This window comes from Camelus ferus, chromosome X (assembly GCF_009834535.1).
Source record: "Camelus ferus isolate YT-003-E chromosome X, BCGSAC_Cfer_1.0, whole genome shotgun sequence".
NCBI classification, from domain to species: Eukaryota; Metazoa; Chordata; class Mammalia; order Artiodactyla; family Camelidae; genus Camelus; species Camelus ferus.
In genome coordinates this window covers 76980067-77003741 of record NC_045732.1, presented here as the reverse complement: position 1 = coordinate 77003741, position 23675 = coordinate 76980067, and the positions used below count along the sequence as shown (strand labels likewise).

The 23675-nt window shown below is 41.1% G+C and overlaps 3 protein-coding genes across 5 annotated transcripts in view; 2 read left to right on the top strand and 1 right to left on the bottom strand.

Annotated features, from left to right (window-relative positions):
* Positions 1-23675, top strand: part of LOC116661882 (paraneoplastic antigen Ma6E-like) — a 177598-nt gene that overhangs the window by 119217 nt on the left and 34706 nt on the right. The window lies entirely within an intron of this gene.
* Positions 303-10072, top strand: LOC106728514 (synaptonemal complex protein 3-like). Of its 3 annotated transcripts, none has more exons than XM_032474585.1 (9): positions 303-376; positions 1244-1428; positions 1612-1678; positions 1851-1885; positions 3321-3438; positions 4309-4408; positions 6841-6939; positions 9201-9305; positions 9435-10072. In XM_032474585.1, the coding sequence occupies exons 2-9, from the start codon at positions 1299-1301 to the stop codon at positions 9486-9488; spliced, it is 708 nt and encodes a 235-aa protein (XP_032330476.1). In that variant the 5' UTR covers positions 303-376; positions 1244-1298; the 3' UTR covers positions 9489-10072. The 3 variants fall into 3 exon arrangements, with proteins under 3 accessions (XP_032330476.1, XP_032330475.1, XP_032330474.1); XM_032474584.1 differs by having other exon boundaries at positions 305-382; XM_032474583.1 differs by lacking the exon at positions 303-376 and having other exon boundaries at positions 635-1428.
* The window catches only part of LOC102511866 (60S ribosomal protein L31), a 30242-nt gene continuing 26163 nt past the window's right edge, over positions 19597-23675 (bottom strand). Inside the window, exons 2-3 of the mRNA XM_032474586.1 lie at positions 22956-22963; positions 19597-19607 (exon numbers count right to left, since the gene is read on the bottom strand). The gene's annotated coding sequence lies outside the window, so the exon portion shown is untranslated. The remainder of the gene's footprint in view (positions 19608-22955; positions 22964-23675) is intronic.

Below are 23675 nucleotides of genomic sequence, written 5' to 3'. Positions count from 1 at the left end.
TGCGGATGGGCTATTCCTCCGCAAGGGGAAGGGGTGAGTGGAGAGGACCCCAGGAGGAGGGTGACTAGGAGTCACCAGGGGGGTGGAGGCTTGAGCACCTGTTCTTGGCTCCCGTGTCCTCTTGTGACTTCCCAGGAAGAAGGCCCGGGAAACGCCCTCTGAACGGAGGTCCTGGAACCCCCGGCGCGGGTCCCCAGCCGGGGCACCTTCCGCGGAGGGCGGTCCGGCCAGGGGGCGGGGGCTCGGGCGAGGCCCCGCCTCCCGCGTGCGCGCTGTGCCGGCCAATCAGCGCCGCTCCCGCCCAGGAGAGGCCGGCCGGCTCCTGAGGGCTGTCGGGAGGCCCTCAGAGGAGCGTCGCGGAGGTCGCGGTGTGGAGGTCGTGGTGCGGCCGGGGGCGGGGGCGGGGGCGGCGGCGGGTGGTGGGATGGAGGGAGCGGCAGAGAGACGGAGGGGCCGCAGGGAGCGGGGACGGAGGGACCGTCAGGGAGGCCTGGAGCAGCAGCGGCGGCGGCGGGGGGGGGGTGGGGGTGGAGGCCGGCGGGCCGCACTATGCGACCTGGGCCGGCCGGGCGGCGGGGGGATGGGGCGTCTCCTCAGACGTGAGGGGACCCGGCTGTGGAGCGGGGGCGGCCAGGCTGGCCGGTGAGGGTGGCGTCCCCCGGGGCTGCCACAGGACGGGGCGAGGCCCCTGAGGGCGGGGGCGGGTCGGACGGTCCCCACGTCCCGGGAGGGTGCGGGCGGGTGCACAGGGGCCGTCCGCCCGCGGCCCCCGTCCTTCCTGCCCGGTGGCCCGGCGGGTCAGTCCGGGCCCGCGAGGTCGTCCTGGGGCCCACTCGGCGTGTGGGGAAGCCTCCCCCTCCTACCTCCCCGCCCCGACCTGACCGTCCCGGGCCAGGCGCAGACTGGTTTATCCCCCATCCGTCCCGAGGGACCCTTAGTTGGGTCCTGCCCGTGGCCGGGCCTCCCGCCGGGAACCGAGGGCCAGGGGCGGCCTCTGTCCTTCCCTCCGTAGGGGCCAGAATCTGGCGGAGGGGCCCGGCACTCAGATGTCCGCGGGCGCGGGGTGGGTTGTGTGTGGGGCGCAGGCGCCAGCCCTCCGTCCAGCCGCGGAGGAGGGGCTCGCAGTCACCACCTGCTTTGTCCGCTCCTGGTCCAGCCGGAGACACGCGGGCACGCACACTCTGATGTGCGCAGAGGACCCTTGCCGGGCATCGCTCGTTGACCCTGTGCCCGTTTCTTTAAGTTTGTGCTCACAAGGTGCAGGAGAGCTGTCTCTGCCTGGGAAGAGACACTTAGGGATGGCGCCGGCTGAGAGGAAGCGCCTGGGGAGGGCTGCGAAGGCCCCGATGGAGGCTCAGGGTATGGCAGCCTGTGACTTCGGGAGACAAGAGAGAAGAGAGCCGCGTGGGCCAGAGGGTGTTCCGGAAGGTACGTATGGTCCATCGGACACCTTTGCGGATAACAGCGCACCGGGGCTTTCATATGTCTGCTTTAACAGCCCTTGGTGGCACTAAGCCTGAAACTCTCCCCACTGAGGATATTTCTCCGTGAAAACTGATCAAAATATCATACTTCATTTTAAAAATGTTTTCCATTTTTATTTCAATGCAGGAAACAACCGAGTCATTGATAACTATGGGGAAATAAGTTCTCCAGGAACATTTGAGGAAGATGTGGGGTAATGTGTTTAATACTGTTTTTGCTTGCCCGATAAGATACTTTAAGAAAAGTAAAGGTGGGCTGAGGTAACAAGTATTGTATGCAAGACACTTGGCATGACATATTTCTGTCAAAACAGGCGGGATATTTTAGGTACCCTTAACTAAAAACTTAATGTAATTTCTTTACAGGAATGAATTACAGAATATGTTGGAAAGTTTTGAAGGTACGCTTTAGGAGAGACTGTGGTGAAAATAAGTTGTTTTAAACCTTTATAACATTTGTAATAGGAAGTGTTAATGCCCTGTTCTCAGATTCAAGATTTTCCGTAAGTATTTAGTGGGATTTGGCTTCAGAGATTTCCTTAGTTTCCCTTTCTATTGCGGATGTGGAGAGAATAATGCTTACCCATGGTGAGGTAAGAGCGATGCTTTTATTTTATACATGGGTCCGTTTGATGGACTCTGGGATATTAGAAGAATTCGAATGAAATCATCTCTTTCCCACTTGGTATCTCAGAGTGAGGTATATATCAGTTTTTAATCCGAATTTTTAATTTTCTCACTCTAGCTATTTTCTGGGACTTTACCAGTTCTTTTCCTTGGTGCAGAAGTTTCCCTGAAGACTGTAAAATAAGCCTTTCTTGTTATATTTACATTACCTGTGTAGTGGAGAACTAGAGGCAACTTTGCTAGCATGCTGGCGATGTACAATCAGAACCATAAACTTAAAAGTTTTAGATTGTTCTGTCAGATATCAGATACACTAACTGGGTTATAGGGCGAGACTCTTATTAACAAAGGGTCCGAGTCAGGTGTGAGACCTCTGAATGGATCATTCATACAGGCAAGGTGCTTAAGTGTGAGCTGTCTCATAAATTGATTCTTATTCAAGGTAAACTGGATGTCTAAAATATTTGTGTAATAGTGCAGCCTGTCCTGATCCCTGGAAAGTAACTATTCGTGGTAGAGCCATAGCATACAATCAAATGCTTAGGAAAGCATTTTTAGAAGTATTAAACATTTTACAAATCGCAAAGCTTCTTTTTTAGAATGATATGAGAAAAAGTCCTTTTTTTTTTTTCTCTTTAAAAATGGATATAGAAGGTGTTTCTGAGTAAATTCCTTTTATTTCCTTAAACTCTCCATGGTCTTTGTCTTTAACTCAGATATACTTAAAATCTTCACTGGCTAACTTTGAAAAATAATTTTCTTTCCTTTCCATTTACTTATTTTTTTCTCTTTTGGACACTTTAAAAACAGAATGATACTGTGTGTTTCATGTATTGAGTTCCAACAGTAATCCATCTGAATGGATGTCCTTCGATTTGGAGGATATTTTATAAATGTATTAAAAACTAGCCTTTATAACTGTTTTCTCACAAGAAAACGGAAGACTGTCTTTGAGATCCTTTTTACACATTTTGGAAAATAGTAACTTTTGTTTCTTTGCTCTTTTTCCATGACACATTTTTTTAAAGACGTGCAGTTATAAAAATTTGAATTGAGGTACTAGTAACTGAAAGATTTCACAGAAAGAAAGGAAGGGTAAAAAAATCTTGATTTTTGACATGATACCTTTTTTAAAATGCTAATTGTCTTTCCAGCACTGCTGAATCAGCGTTAAGTGTTAAGAACTGCCTTTATATGTGTTTAATATAGGTGACATTAAAAAGGTTCTTCATGCAAAGAGAAAAAGATTCTTAATGAATACCAATGCTTCTGTCAAAACCATTAACCAGAAAATTGAGCATGTTTGGAAAAGCCAGGAAGAACAAAGGTAACAAACATTGTTGGTTTTTAGAGCCAGAACCTGTGTGTCATTTCTTACTTCCTGTGAGTACAGATCAATTAAAATAATACTGTTAATACTGTTATCCCCTGTGTATTGGAGTCTCTGTTGGAAAATATATGTGGCTTGATTTTTATCTAAGCAAATAATTCCTTTAGTCTTATAACCTCATAAATTAATTGAAAGGAGAGGTATTACTAGAGGTCAACTAAGACAACTATTTTTCTCCTTTCAAATTGTAATTGAGTCTTCTTAGTATTTAAGAAAAATTTGCTTTCCTTCTTGGAGTATGCTAGCTAAATAAAAGACAAATGTCTTGGGATAGTTAGCTGTATTCACTTATGTAGAAAAGGTGAATCTTATATTTAAATAATTTTAAACTTTACCTTTATTGGGGTCACCATTCTTTTGTACAAAATCTTTATTGTGGCAGGGTGGGGGGAAAGTGAAATATTCCCGTTTGGAAAGCTTGTAAGTGGATATGATATCCTCATTGAGTCTATTTACCATGTCACAACCAGTATGTTATTCAGTAAGAGAAAATGGAAAAAAAAAAAAAAAACCCTTATAGATAAAGTGCATTTTTTTGGGAAAATTTATAGTGCAATAAATCTTCCTTAGTTTTCAAGCGCTAAGGTGTATGAGATAGCATCCATCTTAGATAGTTCAGGACAAATACTCAAGGAATGAGAGTAAAACATCCATTTTATTTTGCTGTTCCCCATCTGAAGATTTGAGCTGGGGTTACCCCCTTCTCCCTTTATAGTATAATTTATGAGAAATCAATTTTGTTTTGAATGTGTTTACTTTTTGCTTAGTGATATGAAGTATGACATTGCTCATTATTACGTTTTACAGGCAGAAGCTTTATCGCGAATATTCTCAGCAGTTTTTGACTTTGTTTCTGGAGTGGGACATGGGTGTGCAGAAAACCAAAGAAGAAGAGGAAAAACTAGCTGTTAGTATCAGGCTTCACTTCATAATTAATGTACTGTAACCAAGTCTCAAGTCATAATGGAGAGCCTGGCCATGTCTTAGACCCATAGACCTGAGCCAGGGCCCCGTTCCCATTGCTGGCTATGTGGTTGGGCCCCGATCAGAGAAAATCAGAGAAGTACAGGCACACACGACACTCACAGAAGCCCCTAGCTTTACTCCGTCTCTTGGTTGGAATTCTTGCAGGTCCAAGTGACAGAAATTTGCCAGAGTACAGAAGAAGAATTTCCTGGTTTATCCAAAGAAGTCGAGGGGAGTTTAGCTCCAGATATAGCTGGATGGGCTGGGGAAAGGTTGTTCCAGCAGTGTCATCTGGGCTCTGTCTCCATCTCCCTAGTAGGCTTTCTCCATGGGATCTGCAAGAATGTGTCTTGTAATCCTAAATTCGCTATCTGTGTAGTAAACCCCCAGTGGGCTGAGACAATCTTTCTCAGTAGCTTGGCGGGAAATTCCTCCGGAAGACTCTTACTCATCTAGTTTGGATCACTTGCTTATTCCTGAACCAGTCACTGCAGTCAGGGCATGGTTTACTCTCAACGGGCTGACTTGTATCACATTTGGGGGTAAGGATGGTGGAGGAGATGTTGCCTTTTGAGGGCACAGGAGAAGATCTGGAATTGTTTCCTGACAGCGGGTCCGTGTGTGGACTAGGGAAATAGCATTGCCGAACAGCATTACAGTCCAACTTAGATGAGTGCCATAGTGATCACGAATTTAAAGTGAGACTTGTCTGCATGGTTGTGGCTGAGCAGCTGGAGAATTGGATTTTCCAGGGTTAGGATGAGCCAGGCATGTGGACAGAGTGAAAAGGGGGCAAGGTATAAATGCAAGGGTATAGGTATAGTGAGTGACCATGGCTCTAGCTGGGGAGGAGGAATCTGAGGACAGGGGGTGGAGAGAGGGGGCAGTGAAAAGTGCTCAGTGCAGATGTCAGGTCCTGATAGAGTACTGAGCTGTGGTACAAAAGAGAGTGAGCTACAAACATAGGGAGGTAGAGGTTGCACGTTGGGAAAAGTGGGGAAACAGTATAGTACAGTGGTCAGGACCCTGGGCTCTGGAACCCGTGATGTTTGGGGTCCAATTCTGATTCGTCCAGTTACTGGCTGTGGAGCCATGGGCAGATTATGTATCTCTGTGTCTCAGTGTCCTCGCCTATGGAGGGGACATAATAAGGCTACCTACATCATAGGTTTGTTTTGAGGGTAGATGAGTTCCTATGTGATAATTTTTCTTAAAATCTTCCAGAGCAGGACCTGACATATAGTTCCTACATGAGTTTGCTGTTCTTCATATTATATAGATATTGCAGTTGTTGGGGGTGACAGGATCAAGGGAAAGAAGATGTAAGTGAATGGCTAAACTAGGAGAGAGGACAAAATTGTTTTCGGAGGTTAGGTCAAAGAACTCACAGAGTTTTGCATTATGGAAAGGTTCATCTGCGGAAACAGACTCACAGACGTAGGAAACAAACTTATGGTTACGGCGGGGGCGGGGGGAAGGGGTGGGAAGGGATAAATTGGGAGTTCGAGATTTGCAGATACTAACTGCTATATTTAAAATGGATAAACAACAAGTTTCTACTGTGTAGCACAGGGAACTATATTCAGTATCTTGTAGTAGCCTATAATGAAAAAGAATAGGAAAAGGAACATATGTATGTAACTGTATGACTGAAACATTATGCTGTACACCAGAAATTGACACAACACTGTAAGCTAACTGTCCTTCAATTAAAGAAAAAAAAAAAAACAAAAAACAACAACAACAACAACAAAGAAAGAAAGATGAGAAGGCAAAAAACAAAAAAAGAGAAAGGTTTATCTTGTGCGGATATTGAATGACCAAGAATTATTACATGTTTGAATATTGTTAGGAAAGAATTTTTCTTAATTCTTAAATAGGGATAATTGCATAATTTAATTTATTTTTGGTAAGGAGGTGGTTGTAAGGGCCATTTGTGGATTTTGAAACTACCAAGAATTAAGACGCATGTTTTGAACATGGGTAAGAAAGGAAATTTCCTGTGTACAGCATTGTACTCCTACTCCTGGATACGCTACAGCGTGCTCACCACCAAAACCAGTTTCTATCCGTCAGCATATAGTTGATTCCCTTTAATGTTATAAGCCAATTTTACCTCAATAAAAAGTAAATTTAAACAGGAAAGAAAGAAGGAAAGATCCTTCTAAATGACTGATGGATAGTATTATTACATGTGTTTGTATAGTGGTGGTAAACACAAATGTCTAAGCTTTGTTGTAAAAGTTAGCACAGAAAATGTTTAAAAATACCGACTTAAAGAATAATCCTTTTAACTTAGTGTAGAATTATGTTTTGCTAAATATTGAATTAACCACATTTTATCCCAACTTGTTTTTCTTTTTTTACTTGTAGAACTTGTTTCGTGAGCAACAAAAGATTTTTCAACAAGCTAGAATTGTTCAGAGCCAGAGACTGAAAAAAATTAAAAATGTATATGGCCAGCTCTTAAAGGTCTGTTGTATCGGGTTAACCCAATTCATCCTTATAGAGCATAATGTCTACTTTGAAGTAGAAGTTAGATTGTTTCATAATTTATGGGAACAATACCTTGGTTATACGTTTTAAATTCTTAACCATTTTCCATTTGGATTTATTGTTCCTGGTTTACCATGAATGCTAAATTTATTTTTAGGATTTGTTAATAGTTTTGTGATATTATTTAAAATAGGAAATGGTAAATTAAGAATGTTGCCTAGAAATAGACATATTGTGATTAAAATCGATACTTTAATCATAATTTTGTAGTCAACAGTCAGTTTTTTTTTTTTTTCTTTTTTGGAGATCAGGGATAACTGTATCATGGAAAGTAGGAAGTCTGCGATTAGGTTCTCATGTCTTCTACTTCTGTTTGCTTCACTGGTTTATGTAAGATAGGAGGTAGCAATTGTGATTATTGAATATCTCTTTTATTTTCAAATATATTATATGAGTGTTTTATGGCATATTTGCTTTTAGAATGACTCCAGTGGCTAAAAATGGCTTTATATGCAGGCGTATAGTCATAAGCGGTGGCCTGGATGCATAACAGTGTGAAAAAGCCAGAGGAGGGCCAAAAGTTTGTGAACTGAGGATCACCTACTGTCCCCTTCTCACATGAGCAGACTGTCTTCCCGACATCGTCCTCTGCTTCATACAGAGGAACTTACGTACTTATTTGCACTTACTTAGGAGGCAGTGGAATCCCGGATATGCCCCTTCTTTTTTTTTTGATGGGATGTTCCATTTAGTCATCTCGCTCAAATACATGTTAATACGTCACTCTTCTAAACCAATTGAGATGGTTTAGGTAAACTAGCAAAAAAGGCTTTTAAAACAGATACTCTTTAAAGAACTTTAGAATCATATATCTACAAAGGAGTTATTTTAAAGGCATATCTAAGTAGACAAGATGTTGCTCTAATGCTCCCTGAGAACCATTTACTGATTGGTGTGCAGATCTGATAAAGTACCCAAGAAGATTGCTTCTAAAGGTTATTACTAAAGGCCAGCACTTATGGTAGTAACTTTAGTGTTGTCTTTGGCTCCTCCAAGTCCCTTGTCCTTCCCACCCAGCAATTACTAGGCCCTACAATTTTCACCTCTGCAACTGTACTTTAATTTCTTTCTTTGAATTCCCGCTGCTGCTGCCCTGGTTCAGGACCTCACCATTACTTGCTTGTACTATTACACTGTTTCCTGATTTCTGTCTTCTCCAATCCATCCTTCGCAGTCCTGCAACATGACCTTCCAACAGGTATCCCTTCCCCCCTGAAAACCAGTCATTAGCTTCCCAGTTTAAATCCTTAGATAGTCAGCGTGTCCCCCATAACAAGACTCCTCTCTTTGTAGTTCCATACTTACATTCTTTCTTTCCTCCCACCCCTCCAGAGTAGTTGCTTTCTCTGCACTAAGTCACCATTACCTCCTGGCTTTGCTTATGCTCCTGCCCTAGATTACGTTTAATTCCCTCTTTCCGTTACCTAGTGAAATCTTGTTCTTTCGTCAGTTAAATCAGAATCAATCATATTTTCCACTGCATGGCCACGGCAAGATGTGCTTCCTTAATTGTTGTAATGTTTTTGTGTTATTTTTTATTCACATGTTTTTAATTATCACTGGAATGAGGAAGAGATCCTGTATTCGTTTTTTAATTCCTCCACAGCACTTAACAGAGTACTTTTCATATATGATGCACCAGATCCCTATTTGTTGAATGAACAGTAAAGATTTAGAACATAGGTGTGTTTTTTGTAACTTAATGAGGTCATATTACAGATCATTTTTTCTTTCCAATGGAACCATGTTACGTTGATTATTAGCCAGTATGAGTGCATTGTTACCTCGTGTTTAGAAAGCTTATGAGAGAGTTTTCAAATTATGGCATTTCATGATATGCAAATGGCAGTCTCCTCCTCCTCCCCCTCCCCCTCCTTCTTTTCTTTTCTCCACCTTGAAATGTTAAATGTTCATTGACCCATTGTTTGAGCAAAGCGTACTACTGTCGTACCTTGTACCTCTACGATACTAATAATATTTGACACAAATACGACATCTAAAAGATTTCTCAAGTGGGTATTTTGATCTTCATGTATTTGTTATAATGTTTTTACTTGGAATAAATAATGAGTATCCTCTGAGTATTAGGACTTGTTACTTTTGAAATTTAATGGTACGTGTTTAGAACGTGAGATGAAAAGTGGTGCTTCATCACTGAACTAGGCTTTTTGTTTTAGAGTATGGAGGAGTTAGAGAAGGATCATGAACATCTTCTTACTGATGAGCAAAGCAAAGTTAGACAAGAGATGGCCAAGCTGCAAAACAAAATTATGCTGGAAGCTGTAAGTAGTGTATACTTGATATTAAGGACTATGGAGGGATGTGAGCATTCGGGTGTTTTGTTTGCCAAAGTATATGTCACAGTTACCTAAATAACATGCAAGTGTTTAATATTTCCTTTCCTGAAACAGCAGCAGCAAGAGCTGGCAATGGTTCGGAAGTCTCTTCAATCCCTGTTATTCTGATGACTTTGAAGAAAGAATTTGAACCTAAAGTTAGTTATATGATACAAGTGTAACATTAGCTACATCAAATACAAGTGTAACATTAGCTACATCAAACCACGTTGCCGTGGCTTAAAATTTTCTAGTTGAAGTCAGTACATCTTGTTTATCATTTGCTTGTTAAGTGAGTGTAAGCATCCTTTTCTGTTAACCACCAAATGAATCCTAAGCAGTTACGTGGGTGGCGGCAATTCCACAGGTACATGTATCCAGCTTTCAACCCTGTGGTAGCAGTGGAGTTGTTTTCTCCCTAACACTGTCAATTAACTTTTAGGTTTTGGCCCCAGCAATTCTGTTATCAACCCCAAAAGATAGAAAGCACAAGTGTAGAATGTTACGGTGTTCTTCCTTAAGGAAAAAGAAAAATAAAGGCAAGAAAATCTATTTTATCTGTGCCCGCCCCCACCATGTCTTTACTCACTGGTTTACAGAGCCAATTCCAGGGGGAAAATGATTTGAAAGGAAAATCTACTCTATTGCCTTATAGAAATTATTAAAGGCATCTGAGATTCTGTTTTTGAATAAAGTGGACTGCTAAAAATCTTTAAGAGAGCAGACCTAGATATGTAAGTGTCCGTGCTGAGACATGGGTTTGTGAATGTGTCATTTCCACAAAGACATCACAATGTCATTTACTTGGCGTTGGTCCACTATTAAATGACACCTGCCCTTAGCATGGATCAAAAGTCTTTCATTAATATATACACACTCTTAATTACCTGTGGTTTATGTATTTCACACCTGTCTTAAAGATGCATTACCTAGAGTGCTTTGTGTTCAAGGTTAATATTCATTGACTATGTGGAACATTGGTTTTGTTTTCATCTAAAAACTTGAATAATTAATTATTGTACCTTTCCTCATGTAACGGGCATTTTAGAAAAATCTATGACAATGTTCAAAATCTTCATTTGGGAACATTTGATTTAATGAATATGGAATTGTTTCAGAATATATTTGGAATAAGTCAGTTAACTGTATTCTTATTCTGAGTTACTGAAATTGTTTTCAATGTGTTATTTTATTTTAAAGCTACTTGGAGGAGAGGAGTGAATCTCTCTCTCTCTCTCTCTCTCTCTCTCTCTCTCTCTCTCTCTCTTTTAATGTGTTTTTAATGTACTTAGTGATTGAACGGCTGACGCTTATTTTATTCTGTCACCACTTCAAAGGGTTAAACGTGTACTTGAAGTAACTTGTGGCTGATAGTTGAAAAACAAGATTTTTCTTTTTTAATAACCATTTTGTTAGGAGACAGATTTTCTTACATGTGTACTGTGTTTATGTTAACGTTTTATCTTTTAATGGTAATGTTTAACGTCCACTTTTTTGTAACAATAAAGTTTAAATTCAGAATATCAAAGAACAGGCCCCCTAAGTCAAGTGCAAGATTCATTTTTCTCCTGAGCTGGTCAGATGCATTTTCACTAAATACAGATTACCGAAAGTCCCATGTAACCCTTTAAAACTCTAATTGGTAGAGTATAGCTCCTATTTCCTTTTGTTCCACAGTAGCTAAACACCTTCTTTGAAAAATGACTAATATCAAGGAAGTCATTTCTTCTAATATCGCTTGACTTGACAGTTGTAGTATTATAAGCCATTCAGTCATGCAGTGTCACGACCTCACATTTCAGTTTGTAGCAGTCAAAGAAGGCATCACGCTCAATAGGGCTAACATCCGTCCTGTCCTGAACGCTTATGTAATCCGTCAGCAGCGAAACCATGAGTGTCTGATGAGGAATTCTCAGAGACACAGAGATTGCTCTTCTGACTACAGTGGTTCCCTTTCTTATCCTCAGGGTTGAAAATTTTCTTGGTCATGTTTCTAATTAATGTGCAGATTATCGTACTTTCACTCTGATCGTACCCTAAATGTGTGAACCTAAATGTTGACGGTTACTGGGGGCTTTATAACTGAGGGAGATGCAACAGAATGCAGGACTTTTGTTTCACATTCACGTATGGCCCCACTTGATGGTATTGTGGCCTCCTGCCAAGGGGGAGTTCCCTCACACATAGGTTCCCCTAATGCTTCTCCTCTTCTCCGTGGGCTACTAGTCAGTCACTAAGTTTGTGAACCTGATCAGGTGCTTGATGACATGGTATCTTGAAGACATTAAGGTGAAGGTGTCTTGAAGTTCGCGGGCAGAAAGCACTAAATATGTCATGGAACAAATGGTGCAAAAAGACAATATAAAAAGTATGATTGCCTGTCTTTCCCAAAGCAACAGCTTTTCCCCCAAATCAAACATTAATCTACATTTTTTTTTTTTTTGCTGAAAATACTACATTTTAGAGCACTTTCCTGTATTTCATATTTGAACCTCGTTGGAGCTGTATGAAATACGCAGGGCATTCCACAATCACAGAAGCCAAGTCACAAGAGGTAAAAGTGCTAGGCTGAAATGCTAATGCTTGAAAGTCATGGAAACCCGAGTGGAAATTTTGTGGCTTCATTTTAGTGAAGAAAATTAGGTTAAGCGACTTATTGCAGGTCACACAACAGGTATGTGGGGCCAGAATTTGATTCTACCAAACAGCCTGATTCCAGAGCCTGTGTGTTTAACTATTGCTCTTCAAGCAGAATCCACACTGACTAATAAAGGGGATTGAAAACTGGAGAACTATTAAGTGGCAAATATGTAACAGCGTAAGTAAAACCATAAGTACTTTAGCCCAGTCAAACAAACTCTTGTTCCACATACATTTTTTTTTTAAATTTTCTCTTCACAGACAGTAAAATACCCTTGTCGTTAAATTGTATTACCTAATGGCCCAAAGAAAGGAATTCTAGCCACAAAACTCCTCTTATACCCATTGCCGAATGGTTTGCTAGTAAATACAGTGTGAATGTAATAACCTTACTTAGCATGTACGCTTTATACCTGTCCCCCAACTTGTCCTTGTTCACATCGGTATTCTAATCACTGGAAGTTGGTATTGAGTACCACACACTCTGTAGAATGGCCACTTATTTTTCGGAATTGGATTCTGCGAATGTTGTGCTCAGTGACTTCTCACAAATAATATAGCTGGATACACTACCTTAACTAATCAAATGTACAAATCTCAGCCCCAATGGGGAACCACTAAGTAGAGACTCTGTCACTAAAGTCAGAAATAAAAAACAGATGCCCGGTATCTCATTCCTGTTTAACCTTCTGGTGTAATTAGACAAGAGAGAGGAAACACACACACAATATTAGAAAGGCAATATAAATTGAAAAAAACAACACTGTGAAAAATGGGAGATATTAGTAGAGTAACAGGCAATAAAACTAGCCTGCAGAAATCAGATGTTCTCATATATAGAAGAATAACCAGCTAGAAAATAAGAAGGAAGATTCCATTGACACTGGCACAAATAAAATACCTAGGTAAAACAGTTAACAACAACAACAACAACAAAAATAGCCAAAATATAAACAAGGACTACTCGAAATCATTCGGAAAGACACAGGAATAGACTTGAACAGATGGAAAGACATGCTACACTCTTGGATCAGAAGACTCGATGTTATAAAGAGTCAGTTCTTTGGCAGTAAATTTATAAATTTAAAACAATCACAATAAAAATGCCATGAGATTTTTTTTTCTGGAGCTAGACAGGTTCATTGTAATCACCATTTGAGGAAATAAAGGAGCAAACAATAGACAGGAAAACCCTGAAAAGGAAGACCAAGGAGGGGAGCCACACCTACAGATACTAAAACCTGTGATAAAATCTGTGTAACTAAACAGTGTGGTATTGGCGCCTGAATTGAACAACGAAACATATGATAACATGTCTAAATAGACACAAATATATATAGAAATGCAGTCTATGTCACATCAAGGCGGGGAATGGACTTTAAAAAAAAATGGCATGGGAGTAACTGAATAGCCATGTGGAAAAAGATAAAATTGGACCTATTCCTTACACTGTATACCAGAGTAAATTCTAAATGGATCAGCGATCCAGGTGTAAAAACTGAAACCATGCAAATATTATTTTACAACCTAGGATTCTTTTATATTCTAAAAGAGCTACTTAAAATTGAGAAGAGGCCAAAAACGCAATAGAAGAATAATACAAATTGTGAATAAATAATTCACAGAAATGAGTATGATTTTTAAATGTATGAAAATGTTACTCCTAATAAAAACATATCCAGGCCTTCCAATATCATAGGCTGTTTCCCGCCTCCCCACCCCAGAGCTAGACAAGTTGATCTTACAGTCCATCTAGGGGGGAAAAAATGGCATAAATGGACAGGAAAATCTTGAAAGGGAACAACAACGAAGGGAGCCATCGCTACCGAGATGGTTCCTCACTTACTGGATTGAAAAAATGTTTGTCAGCGCTGGCCAGGGTGTGAGGAAGCAGGCAGTCTCATCTATTGTTGGTGGGACTGCAAAATGGTACAATCTCAGTGCAAGGGAATTTGGCAACAGCCAGCAAAATATATACCCATTTATCCTTTGATTCAATCATCTATTTGTAAGGACCTCCCCCCCTTCCCCTACCCATCTCAGAGAGATACCAGCAAAATACAAAATGCTGTATGCTCAAGGCTATTTAAGGAACACTGTTTATTAGCTTTTTTATTAGTAAAATTCTGGAACCTACCTAAACATTCACCAATAGGGAATGGTTGAAGAATCATAGTAGGTAGATAACTCTCTTCTCTAGTATACATGATCTTCAGAGTATATTATGATGTGAAAAAAGAAAAGTACAGAACAATGTATATAATGCTACCATTTATCTGAGCAAAGAGGAGAGAGAGAGTGTGTGTGTGTGTCTGTATAAATGTGTGTATATATATTTATATTTATATTTAAAGCAGGATACACGAAGAAAACAAATGGAAATGGTTACAAACGTGGAAGAGGAGAGATCAGAGTAGAGAGTACAGAAATGGAAGCTAGACTTTTCTTAAAGTAACGAACGTGTGGTTTGGGTTTTAGAATCAATAAGTGATTTGTGGAATGATAAAACAAAAAGACAAGCTTTAAAAATTAAAAACCAAAATGAAACAAATGGGTCTGTAGTTTTGTACCAAGTTGATGAATTACTCTTGCGGAATTTAACTCTTTCAAATGAATTTAAAACATGGTAAGTTGACTGTATATCCCAAATGGGAAAAATAGCATAAGGATAAAAAGAACCACAGTGCATCTTGAGCTATATTAAGTATTCATATTGCTAGTAATACTATTGCAGTTGTAGGCCCCTGACTGTGGGAACAAAGGAACGAGCCTTGGGCTGGAATGGTAAACAAGTTATAAAAAGCTGCAGACTCAGAGGTGAGAAGGCTGGTTAGCCAAGGACGGGTAAGGTCCCCAGAGGGGGGCAACCTAAGACAGGCACAGCCGCCTGAGTCCAAGAAGAATATTGTGAAGCAGCCGTTTCTCATACGTTCCGCCCTGATAAGTTGTAAGGCTTGCTGGTGCCAACACGAACATGATTTGCCAAAACGTAAAGGGTCTTCTGACGTTGAGCCAGACGCTGCCTGTTAACCATTTCCCTTGTCGTTCTTCTTTGCTATATAAGACTGTAACTTAATAAAGCTTCAGAGTAGCCATCAGCTCTCTCCGTGTGTATGTGTACATGATATCGCGACACCAACAGCAATTGTTATTTTTGATATGTATGCATAGAAATACAGTAAGAATGAAGGGGGGGATAAGTAATTATGTGGGTGTCCTTAGATGTTCAGTGTAAAAGAAAAGAGATAATACCAAATTGAGTAAATTAATCTTAAATTCGAACGGAAGTAGCAGGATCTTGTGAAATATCAAGTGTGAATTCATTTCAATATGAACTGAAACTGTCAGTGTGGACTCTCACAGAAATGTATTTCTTAGCTGTGTCCCCTGCCAAGGCCTAGAAGCAAGGATCTAGTTGCAGTGAGTACCCTTAGTGTCCACATTACGATCTCTAAAACCAACCAGAGCTCCTTGGAGAAAGAGCTGGTTCCAGATCTGAGATGGAACATGGACAAGATGAGCCTGGAACATCTTATGTTACCCCAAAGCTAGGATATATGTTGAGGTTGTGTCAAAAGAACACAAGAGGCAGAGTGAAAGTGCTCCTAATGGCTAAAGGAAGAAATATGTGAGCATCAAAGGAGTAATAAATGCAGAAATGCAGTGGTTTGAGTCCCCAAATGCATTAACACCCATGAGTTCATTACAATACAGAAAAAAAAAAATTCCTTGGTCACTTTAAGTGATTGGAGCTGGATCACCAGCCCATCATTCTGAAGGAGGAAGAATAGAGCGTTAGTTCTACATTTCTTATATGAACCATATTTTAGAAAAATCAAGTAGGTATAAAGTTATGCTTTATAGTAGAATTCCAGGCAAAAAATATACAAAAACAATACAGTTGGGAAAAAAATCATCATTTTCCAACACCTAATGAATTAATGGATCTAGGTAATAGCAACCCTCCCTGGCTGCTAAATCCATTATGTAGAGGTTGATATGTCCACTGAACCTGCACCATGATTTTCTTGGGGCAAGTCCTGATTTACATTGGTTGTCCTGTCATCATTACTCATACTATACCTTCCTTCACCCTCTCTTCAAAATAGTTTCCATTTAGATGATAAAGTGTATGATCAATCCAGTGATAGGAAACTTTGTAATGAATGGGGCAGGCTTACAACACCTGAGCTCACTGCTCAATTTTAATATCACAATAAAAAGAGACACAAAGACACTATCTCCTGATGGGCTGTGTATGCAATAGGAAATACGAAGCACCATGTGTGACGTGCTTTTGCCAAACCTAAATCTGATGGAGTCTCAAGCTCTATCAGTTCAGAGTATACACCAGTGAAAGAAGACCATGTTAAGAAATACAGCACGGGAGTGATCTGCCATGTCCAGGATTTCCAGACTCCAATGAGACAATGACCTAGTCTCTTCAACAAATAAACGACAAGAAACAAGAGAAGGGAGGACTGTTATGGATTAAGGGAAATTTATAAAACATGTCAAAGAAATGTAGCCTGGATATCTGGTTAGAAGTCTTATTTGAGCAAGACACTTATGAAATAATCAGAGAAATACATTGACCAGATATTATATAACATTAGTGAACTTGTTATTTTATGTATATTGATAGTATTCTTATTTTGTAGGGTGGGTTGTGAATAAAAATATATCTAGGAGTGGAGACGGGGCAGTGGCAGATTTGGAGGGGGGTAATAGGTGAAACAGAATGAACTGTATTTTGATCATTGTTGAAACTGGGTGACGAATACATGGAGATCATTATACTATGCTACCACTTTTGTGCATGTGCCATGTTACAAGTTTCAAAAAACACTCCTATTTTCCTTCTCCATATACGCAAAGCCTCAGAAAACCTCTCAGTCCTTCTCTGCTCTTTTTGCCAGCATGGCGCACGGTGGGGAATGTGTGGGCTTTGGAGTCAGACAAACTTAGACTCAACACTAGGTGATCTAGAACACATTACTTAACTTAGCTGGTCCTCAGTGTCTTCCTCTGCAAAATAAGATAACCCTCATCTGCCTTGCAGAATTGGTGTAAAGATTAAATATCCAAACCACTCATTAATGACAGTCATTATTATCTTTCGATTAGTCCCTAACCTAGTGCCTGGACCATGGTAGGTGCTCAATAAATCTCTGTTTAGGGACTAAATGAATTCATTATGTGTGAATTGTTAGAACAACTGGAAATTGAATCATGGTGACATTCTATTTCATTCCTCTTAAAATGATCATTCTCTTCTTCCTTTTGCCCGCAAACAATGCTTCAACAGTGATAAACACCATAATTACTAAAAATACAGGGTTATATATCTTGTAGAAATGACCTCTGTGTTCCTAATATATGGGAATATGATATGCACTACCTCTGTTCTCAGTTGTAAAAATAACCTTTCCCCAGTTAGTGGGTTTTACTTTACTTAAAAATGTTCCACTTCCTTTTAATATATTTGTTTCAGAGAGGGCTCTCAAAGTAAAGATGATGGAAACAATTCTAGTACCAGCTTGACGCTTGGTTTAAGTGTTACCAGGCTCCCTTGAAGAAAGAAAGTTCACAAGAAGCCATGGCATATTGTTGACTTTTGTTTTCAGTGCTCAGTCCTGAGCCAGTCTTTTTCCCCGATGTCTGGCTTACTGTGACCCCCACCCCCTACCCTGCAAACACCTCCACCCCTCCTCACACACCTGCTTCTTCCCTTCCCCCCTCCTTTCCCACGTTTAGAGAACACACGTACACACACACACGCACAGTTTTCAAACTTGTTGATTTTATTTTAATCACCACTATGCCTGAACAAGGTTGGTGCATGGTTTTGTCTCTAAGCAGTTAGCCATGTCTCAAGCGGCCAGACCTCAGAGACTTGGCTGATAGTCCTGAGGTCTCCGGCCTTGTTCTGAAGTTAGCTGGCTGCTCAGGTCATCACTCGAAGTGGTGGAGATCTCCACGCTCTCTTGGACCTGCTTTGGCTCATTTTGATTCAGTTTCTCATTCTGTCTGTGATAATGGCCACATCGTTTTGACCCTCTAGCTTTCTTAAGTTTTCTTGAAGGGCTCGGGGTTTTTGGAAAGGCTTTTCTTCTCGAACTCCTTTGAAAGGACCTTTTTATCCTCATGGTTGTCTGGGCCACCTGGAAAAGTAACAGGCTGAGAAGGGTGTTGATTTGGGTTGGGGGGCGGGTGGGGTGGGGGGGGAAGAGGGTGGAGGTGGAGGGGAACAGGGGATTCAGGAAAAGGAATGCGGTCTCAGGAGGGGGTTTGTGCCAGGTGAGGATGGGGTAGGGGTCTTGTGGGAGGGTAGTCAGTGTGGAAGAAGTGGTGGAGCATGGGTGGGGTCATCTCACCTTCACACTGCCTCTGGACTGGTGTTGGCAAGTGGACTTCCTCTTCTTCCTCCTTTTGGTGCTTTGGGGTAGGTTGTTCCACAACTGTGCCCAGTGCTTGTGGTTTCCTAGTCACCTTCACCATGACAGTGCTTCCCAGTGGTTTACTGCAGGCCTCCTAGACCCCCTATATACGCCCCTCCCCAGGATAGAGGCCACACCCTTCAGCTTTGTTTGGTCCCACCACCCTCTCCCATCCCTATCGGTGTTTCTTTGTTTGGTCAGCAAGGCTCTCCCCCAGCCAATGGTAGCACTGGAAGGGCTTAGACATCACAAAGCACTATCCAGAAACAAAATGTATATACAAAACAGAAGGAGACTCACAGATATACAAAGCAAGCTTGTGGTTACCAAAAGGGGAAAAGGAAGCAGTGAGGGACAAATTAGGAGTGTGAGATTAACACATACAGATTACTATGCAGGCACTATCCAGGCTTGTACATGTGTCATGGTGAAGGTGACTAGGAAACCACAAGCACTGGGCACAGTTGTGGAACAACCTACCCCAAAGCACCAAAAGGAGGAAGAAGAGGAAGTCCACTTGCCAACACCAGTCCAGAGGCAGTGTGAAGGTGAGATGACCCCACCCATGCTCCACCACTTCTTCCACACTGACTACCCTCCCACAAGACCCCTACCCCATCCTCACCTGGCACAAACCCCCTCCTGAGACCGCATTCCTTTTCCTGAATCCCCTGTTCCCCTCCACCTCCACCCTCTTCCCCCCCCACCCCACCCGCCCCCCAACCCAAATCAACACCCTGCTCAGCCTGTTACTTTTCCAGGTGGCCCAGACAACCATGAGGATAAAAAGGTCCTTTCAAAGGAGTTCGAGAAGAAAAGCCTTTCCAAAAACCCCGAGCCCTTCAAGAAAACTTAAGAAAGCTAGAGGGTCAAAACGATGTGGCCATTATCACAGACAGAATGAGAAACTGAATCAAAATGAGCCAAAGCAGGTCCAAGAGAGCGTGGAGATCTCCACCACTTCGAGTGATGACCTGAGCAGCCAGCTAACTTCAGAACAAGGCCGGAGACCTCAGGACTATCAGCCAAGTCTCTGAGGTCTGGCCGCTTGAGACATGGCTAACTGCTTAGAGACAAAACCATGCACCAACCTTGTTCAGGCATAGTGGTGATTAAAATAAAATCAACAAGTTTGAAAACTGTGCGTGTGTGTGTGTACGTGTGTTCTCTAAACGTGGGAAAGGAGGGGGGAAGGGAAGAAGCAGGTGTGTGAGGAGGGGTGGAGGTGTTTGCAGGGTAGGGGGTGGGGGTCACAGTAAGCCAGACATCGGGGAAAAAGACTGGCTCAGGACTGAGCACTGAAAACAAAAGTCAACAATATGCCATGGCTTCTTGTGAACTTTCTTTCTTCAAGGGAGCCTGGTAACACTTAAACCAAGCGTCAAGCTGGTACTAGAATTGTTTCCATCATCTTTACTTTGAGAGCCCTCTCTGAAACAAATATATTAAAAGGAAGTGGAACATTTTTAAGTAAAGTAAAACCCACTAACTGGGGAAAGGTTATTTTTACAACTGAGAACAGAGGTAGTGCATATCATATTCCCATATATTAGGAACACAGAGGTCATTTCTACAAGATATATAACCCTGTATTTTTAGTAATTATGGTGTTTATCACTGTTGAAGCATTGTTTGCGGGCAAAAGGAAGAAGAGAATGATCATTTTAAGAGGAATGAAATAGAATGTCACCATGATTCAATTTCCAGTTGTTCTAACAATTCACACATAATGAATTCATTTAGTCCCTAAACAGAGATTTATTGAGCACCTACCATGGTCCAGGCACTAGGTTAGGGACTAATCGAAAGATAATAATGACTGTCATTAATGAGTGGTTTGGATATTTAATCTTTACACCAATTCTGCAAGGCAGATGAGGGTTATCTTATTTTGCAGAGGAAGACACTGAGGACCAGCTAAGTTAAGTAATGTGTTCTAGATCACCTAGTGTTGAGTCTAAGTTTGTCTGACTCCAAAGCCCACACATTCCCCACCGTGCGCCATGCTGGCAAAAAGAGCAGAGAAGGACTGAGAGGTTTTCTGAGGCTTTGCGTATATGGAGAAGGAAAATAGGAGTGTTTTTTGAAACTTGTAACATGGCACATGCACAAAAGTGGTAGCATAGTATAATGATCTCCATGTATTCGTCACCCAGTTTCAACAATGATCAAAATACAGTTCATTCTGTTTCACCTATTACCCCCCTCCAAATCTGCCACTGCCCCGTCTCCACTCCTAGATATATTTTTATTCACAACCCACCCTACAAAATAAGAATACTATCAATATACATAAAATAACAAGTTCACTAATGTTATATAATATCTGGTCAATGTATTTCTCTGATTATTTCATAAGTGTCTTGCTCAAATAAGACTTCTAACCAGATATCCAGGCTACATTTCTTTGACATGTTTTATAAATTTCCCTTAATCCATAACAGTCCTCCCTTCTCTTGTTTCTGTCGTTTATTTGTTGAAGAGACTAGGTCATTGTCTCATTGGAGTCTGGAAATCCTGGACATGGCAGATCACTCCCGTGCTGTATTTCTTAACATGGTCTTCTTTCACTGGTGTATACTCTGAACTGATAGAGCTTGAGACTCCATCAGATTTAGGTTTGGCAAAAGCACGTCACACATGGTGCTTCGTATTTCCTATTGCATACACAGCCCATCAGGAGATAGTGTCTTTGTGTCTCTTTTTATTGTGATATTAAAATTGAGCAGTGAGCTCAGGTGTTGTAAGCCTGCCCATTCATTACAAAGTTTCCTATCACTGGATTGATCATACACTTTATCATCTAAATGGAAACTATTTTGAAGAGAGGGTGAAGGAAGGTATAGTAATGAGTAATGATGACAGGACAACCAATGTAAATCAGGACTTGCCCCAAGAAAATCATGGTGCAGGTTCAGTGGACATATCAACCTCTACATAATGGATTTAGCAGCCAGGGAGGGTTGCTATTACCTAGATCCATTAATTCATTAGGTGTTGGAAAATGATGATTGTTTTCCCAACTGTATTGTTTTTGTATATTTTTTTGCCTGGAATTCTACTATAAAGCATAACTTTATACCTACTTGATTTTTCTAAAATATGGTTCATATATAGAATGTAGAACTAACGCTCTATTCTTCCTCCTTCAGAATGATGGGCTGGTGATCCAGCTCCAATCACTTAAAGTGACCAAGGGAATTTTTTTTTTTCTGTATTGTAATGAACTCATGGGTGTTATGCATTTGGGGACTCAAACCACTGCATTTCTGCATTTATTACTCCTTTGATGCTCACATATTCTTCCTTTAGCCATTAGGAGCACTTTCACTCTGCCTCTTGTGTTCTTTTGACCACAACCTCAACATATATCTAGCTTTGGGTAACATAAGATGTTCCAGGCTCCATCTTGTCCATGTTTCCATCTCAGATTCTGGAACCAGCTCTTTCTCCAAGTAGCTCTGGTTGGTTTTAGAGATCGTAATGTGGACCCTAAGGGTACTCACTGCAACTAGATCCTTGCTTCTAGGCTTGGCAGGGGACACAGCTAAGAAATACAATTTCTGTGAGAGTCCACACTGACAGTTTCAGTTCTATTGAAATGAATTCACACTGTGATATTTCACAAGATCCTGCTAACTTCCGTTCGAAGTTAAGATTAATTAACTCATTTGGTATTATCTCTTTTCTTTTACACTGATACATCTAAGGACAACCCACATAAGTACTTGAGCGCCCCCCTTCATTCTTACTGTATTTCTATGCATACATATCAAAATAACAATTGCTGTTGGTGTGCATCGATATCATGTACACATACACACGGAGAGAGGCTGATGGCTGACTCTGAAGCTTTATTAAGTTACAGTCTTAGTATAGCAAGAGAACGACAAGGGAAATGGTTAACAGGCAGCGTCTGGCTCAACGTCAGAAGACCCTTTACGTTTGGCAAATCATGTTCGTGTTGGCACCAGCAAGCCTTACAACTTATCAGGGCGGAACGTATGAGAAACGGCTGCTTCACATATTCTTCTTGGACTCAGGCGGCTGTGCCTGTCTTAGGTTGCCCCCCTCTGGGGACCTTACCCGTCCTTGGCTAACCAGCCTTCTCACCTCTGAGTCTGCAGCTTTTATAACTTGTTTACCATTCCAGCCCAAGGCTCGTTCCTTTGTTCCCACAGTCAGGGGCCTACAACTGCAATAGTATTACTAGCAATATGAATACTTAATATAGCTCAAGATGCACTGTGGTTCTTTTTATCCTTATGCTATTTTCCCATTTGGGATATACAGTCAACTTACCATGTTTTAAATTCATTTGAAAGAGTTAAATTCCGCAAGAGTAATTCATCAACTTGGTACAAAACTACAGACCCATTTGTTTCATTTTGGTTTTAATTTTTAAAGCTTGTCTTTTGTTTTATCATTCACACAAATCACTTATGATGATTCTAAAAAACCAAACACACACGTTCGTTACTTTAAGAAAAGTCTAGCTTCCATTTCTGTACTCTACTCTGATCTCTCCTCTTCCACGTTTGTAACCATTTCCATTTGTTTTCTTTCGTGTATCCTGCTTTAAATATAAATATAAATATATACACACATTTATACAGACACACACACACACTCTCTCTCTCCTCTTTGCTCAGATAAATGGTAGCATTATATACATTGTTCTGTACTTTTCTTTTTTCACATCATAATATACTCTGAAGATCATGTATACTAGAGAAGAGAGTTATCTACCTACTATGATTCTTCAACCATTCCCTATTGGTGAATGTTTAGGTAGGTTCCAGAATTTTACTAATAAAAAAGCTAATAAACAGTGTTCCTTAAATAGCCTTGAGCATACAGCATTTTGTATTTTGCTGGTATCTCTCTGAGATGGGTAGGGGAAGGGGGGGAGGTCCTTACAAATAGATGATTGAATCAAAGGATAAATGGGTATATATTTTGCTGGCTGTTGCCAAATTCCCTTGCACTGAGATTGTACCATTTTGCAGTCCCACCAACAATAGATGAGACTGCCTGCTTCCTCACACCCTGGCCAGCGCTGACAAACATTTTTTCAATCCAGTAAGTGAGGAACCATCTCGGTAGCGATGGCTCCCTTCGTGTTGTTCCCTTTCAAGATTTTCCTGTCCATTTATGCCATTTTTTCCCCCCTAGATGGACTGTAAGATCAACTTGTCTAGCTCTGGGGTGGGGAGGCGGGAAACAGCCTATGATA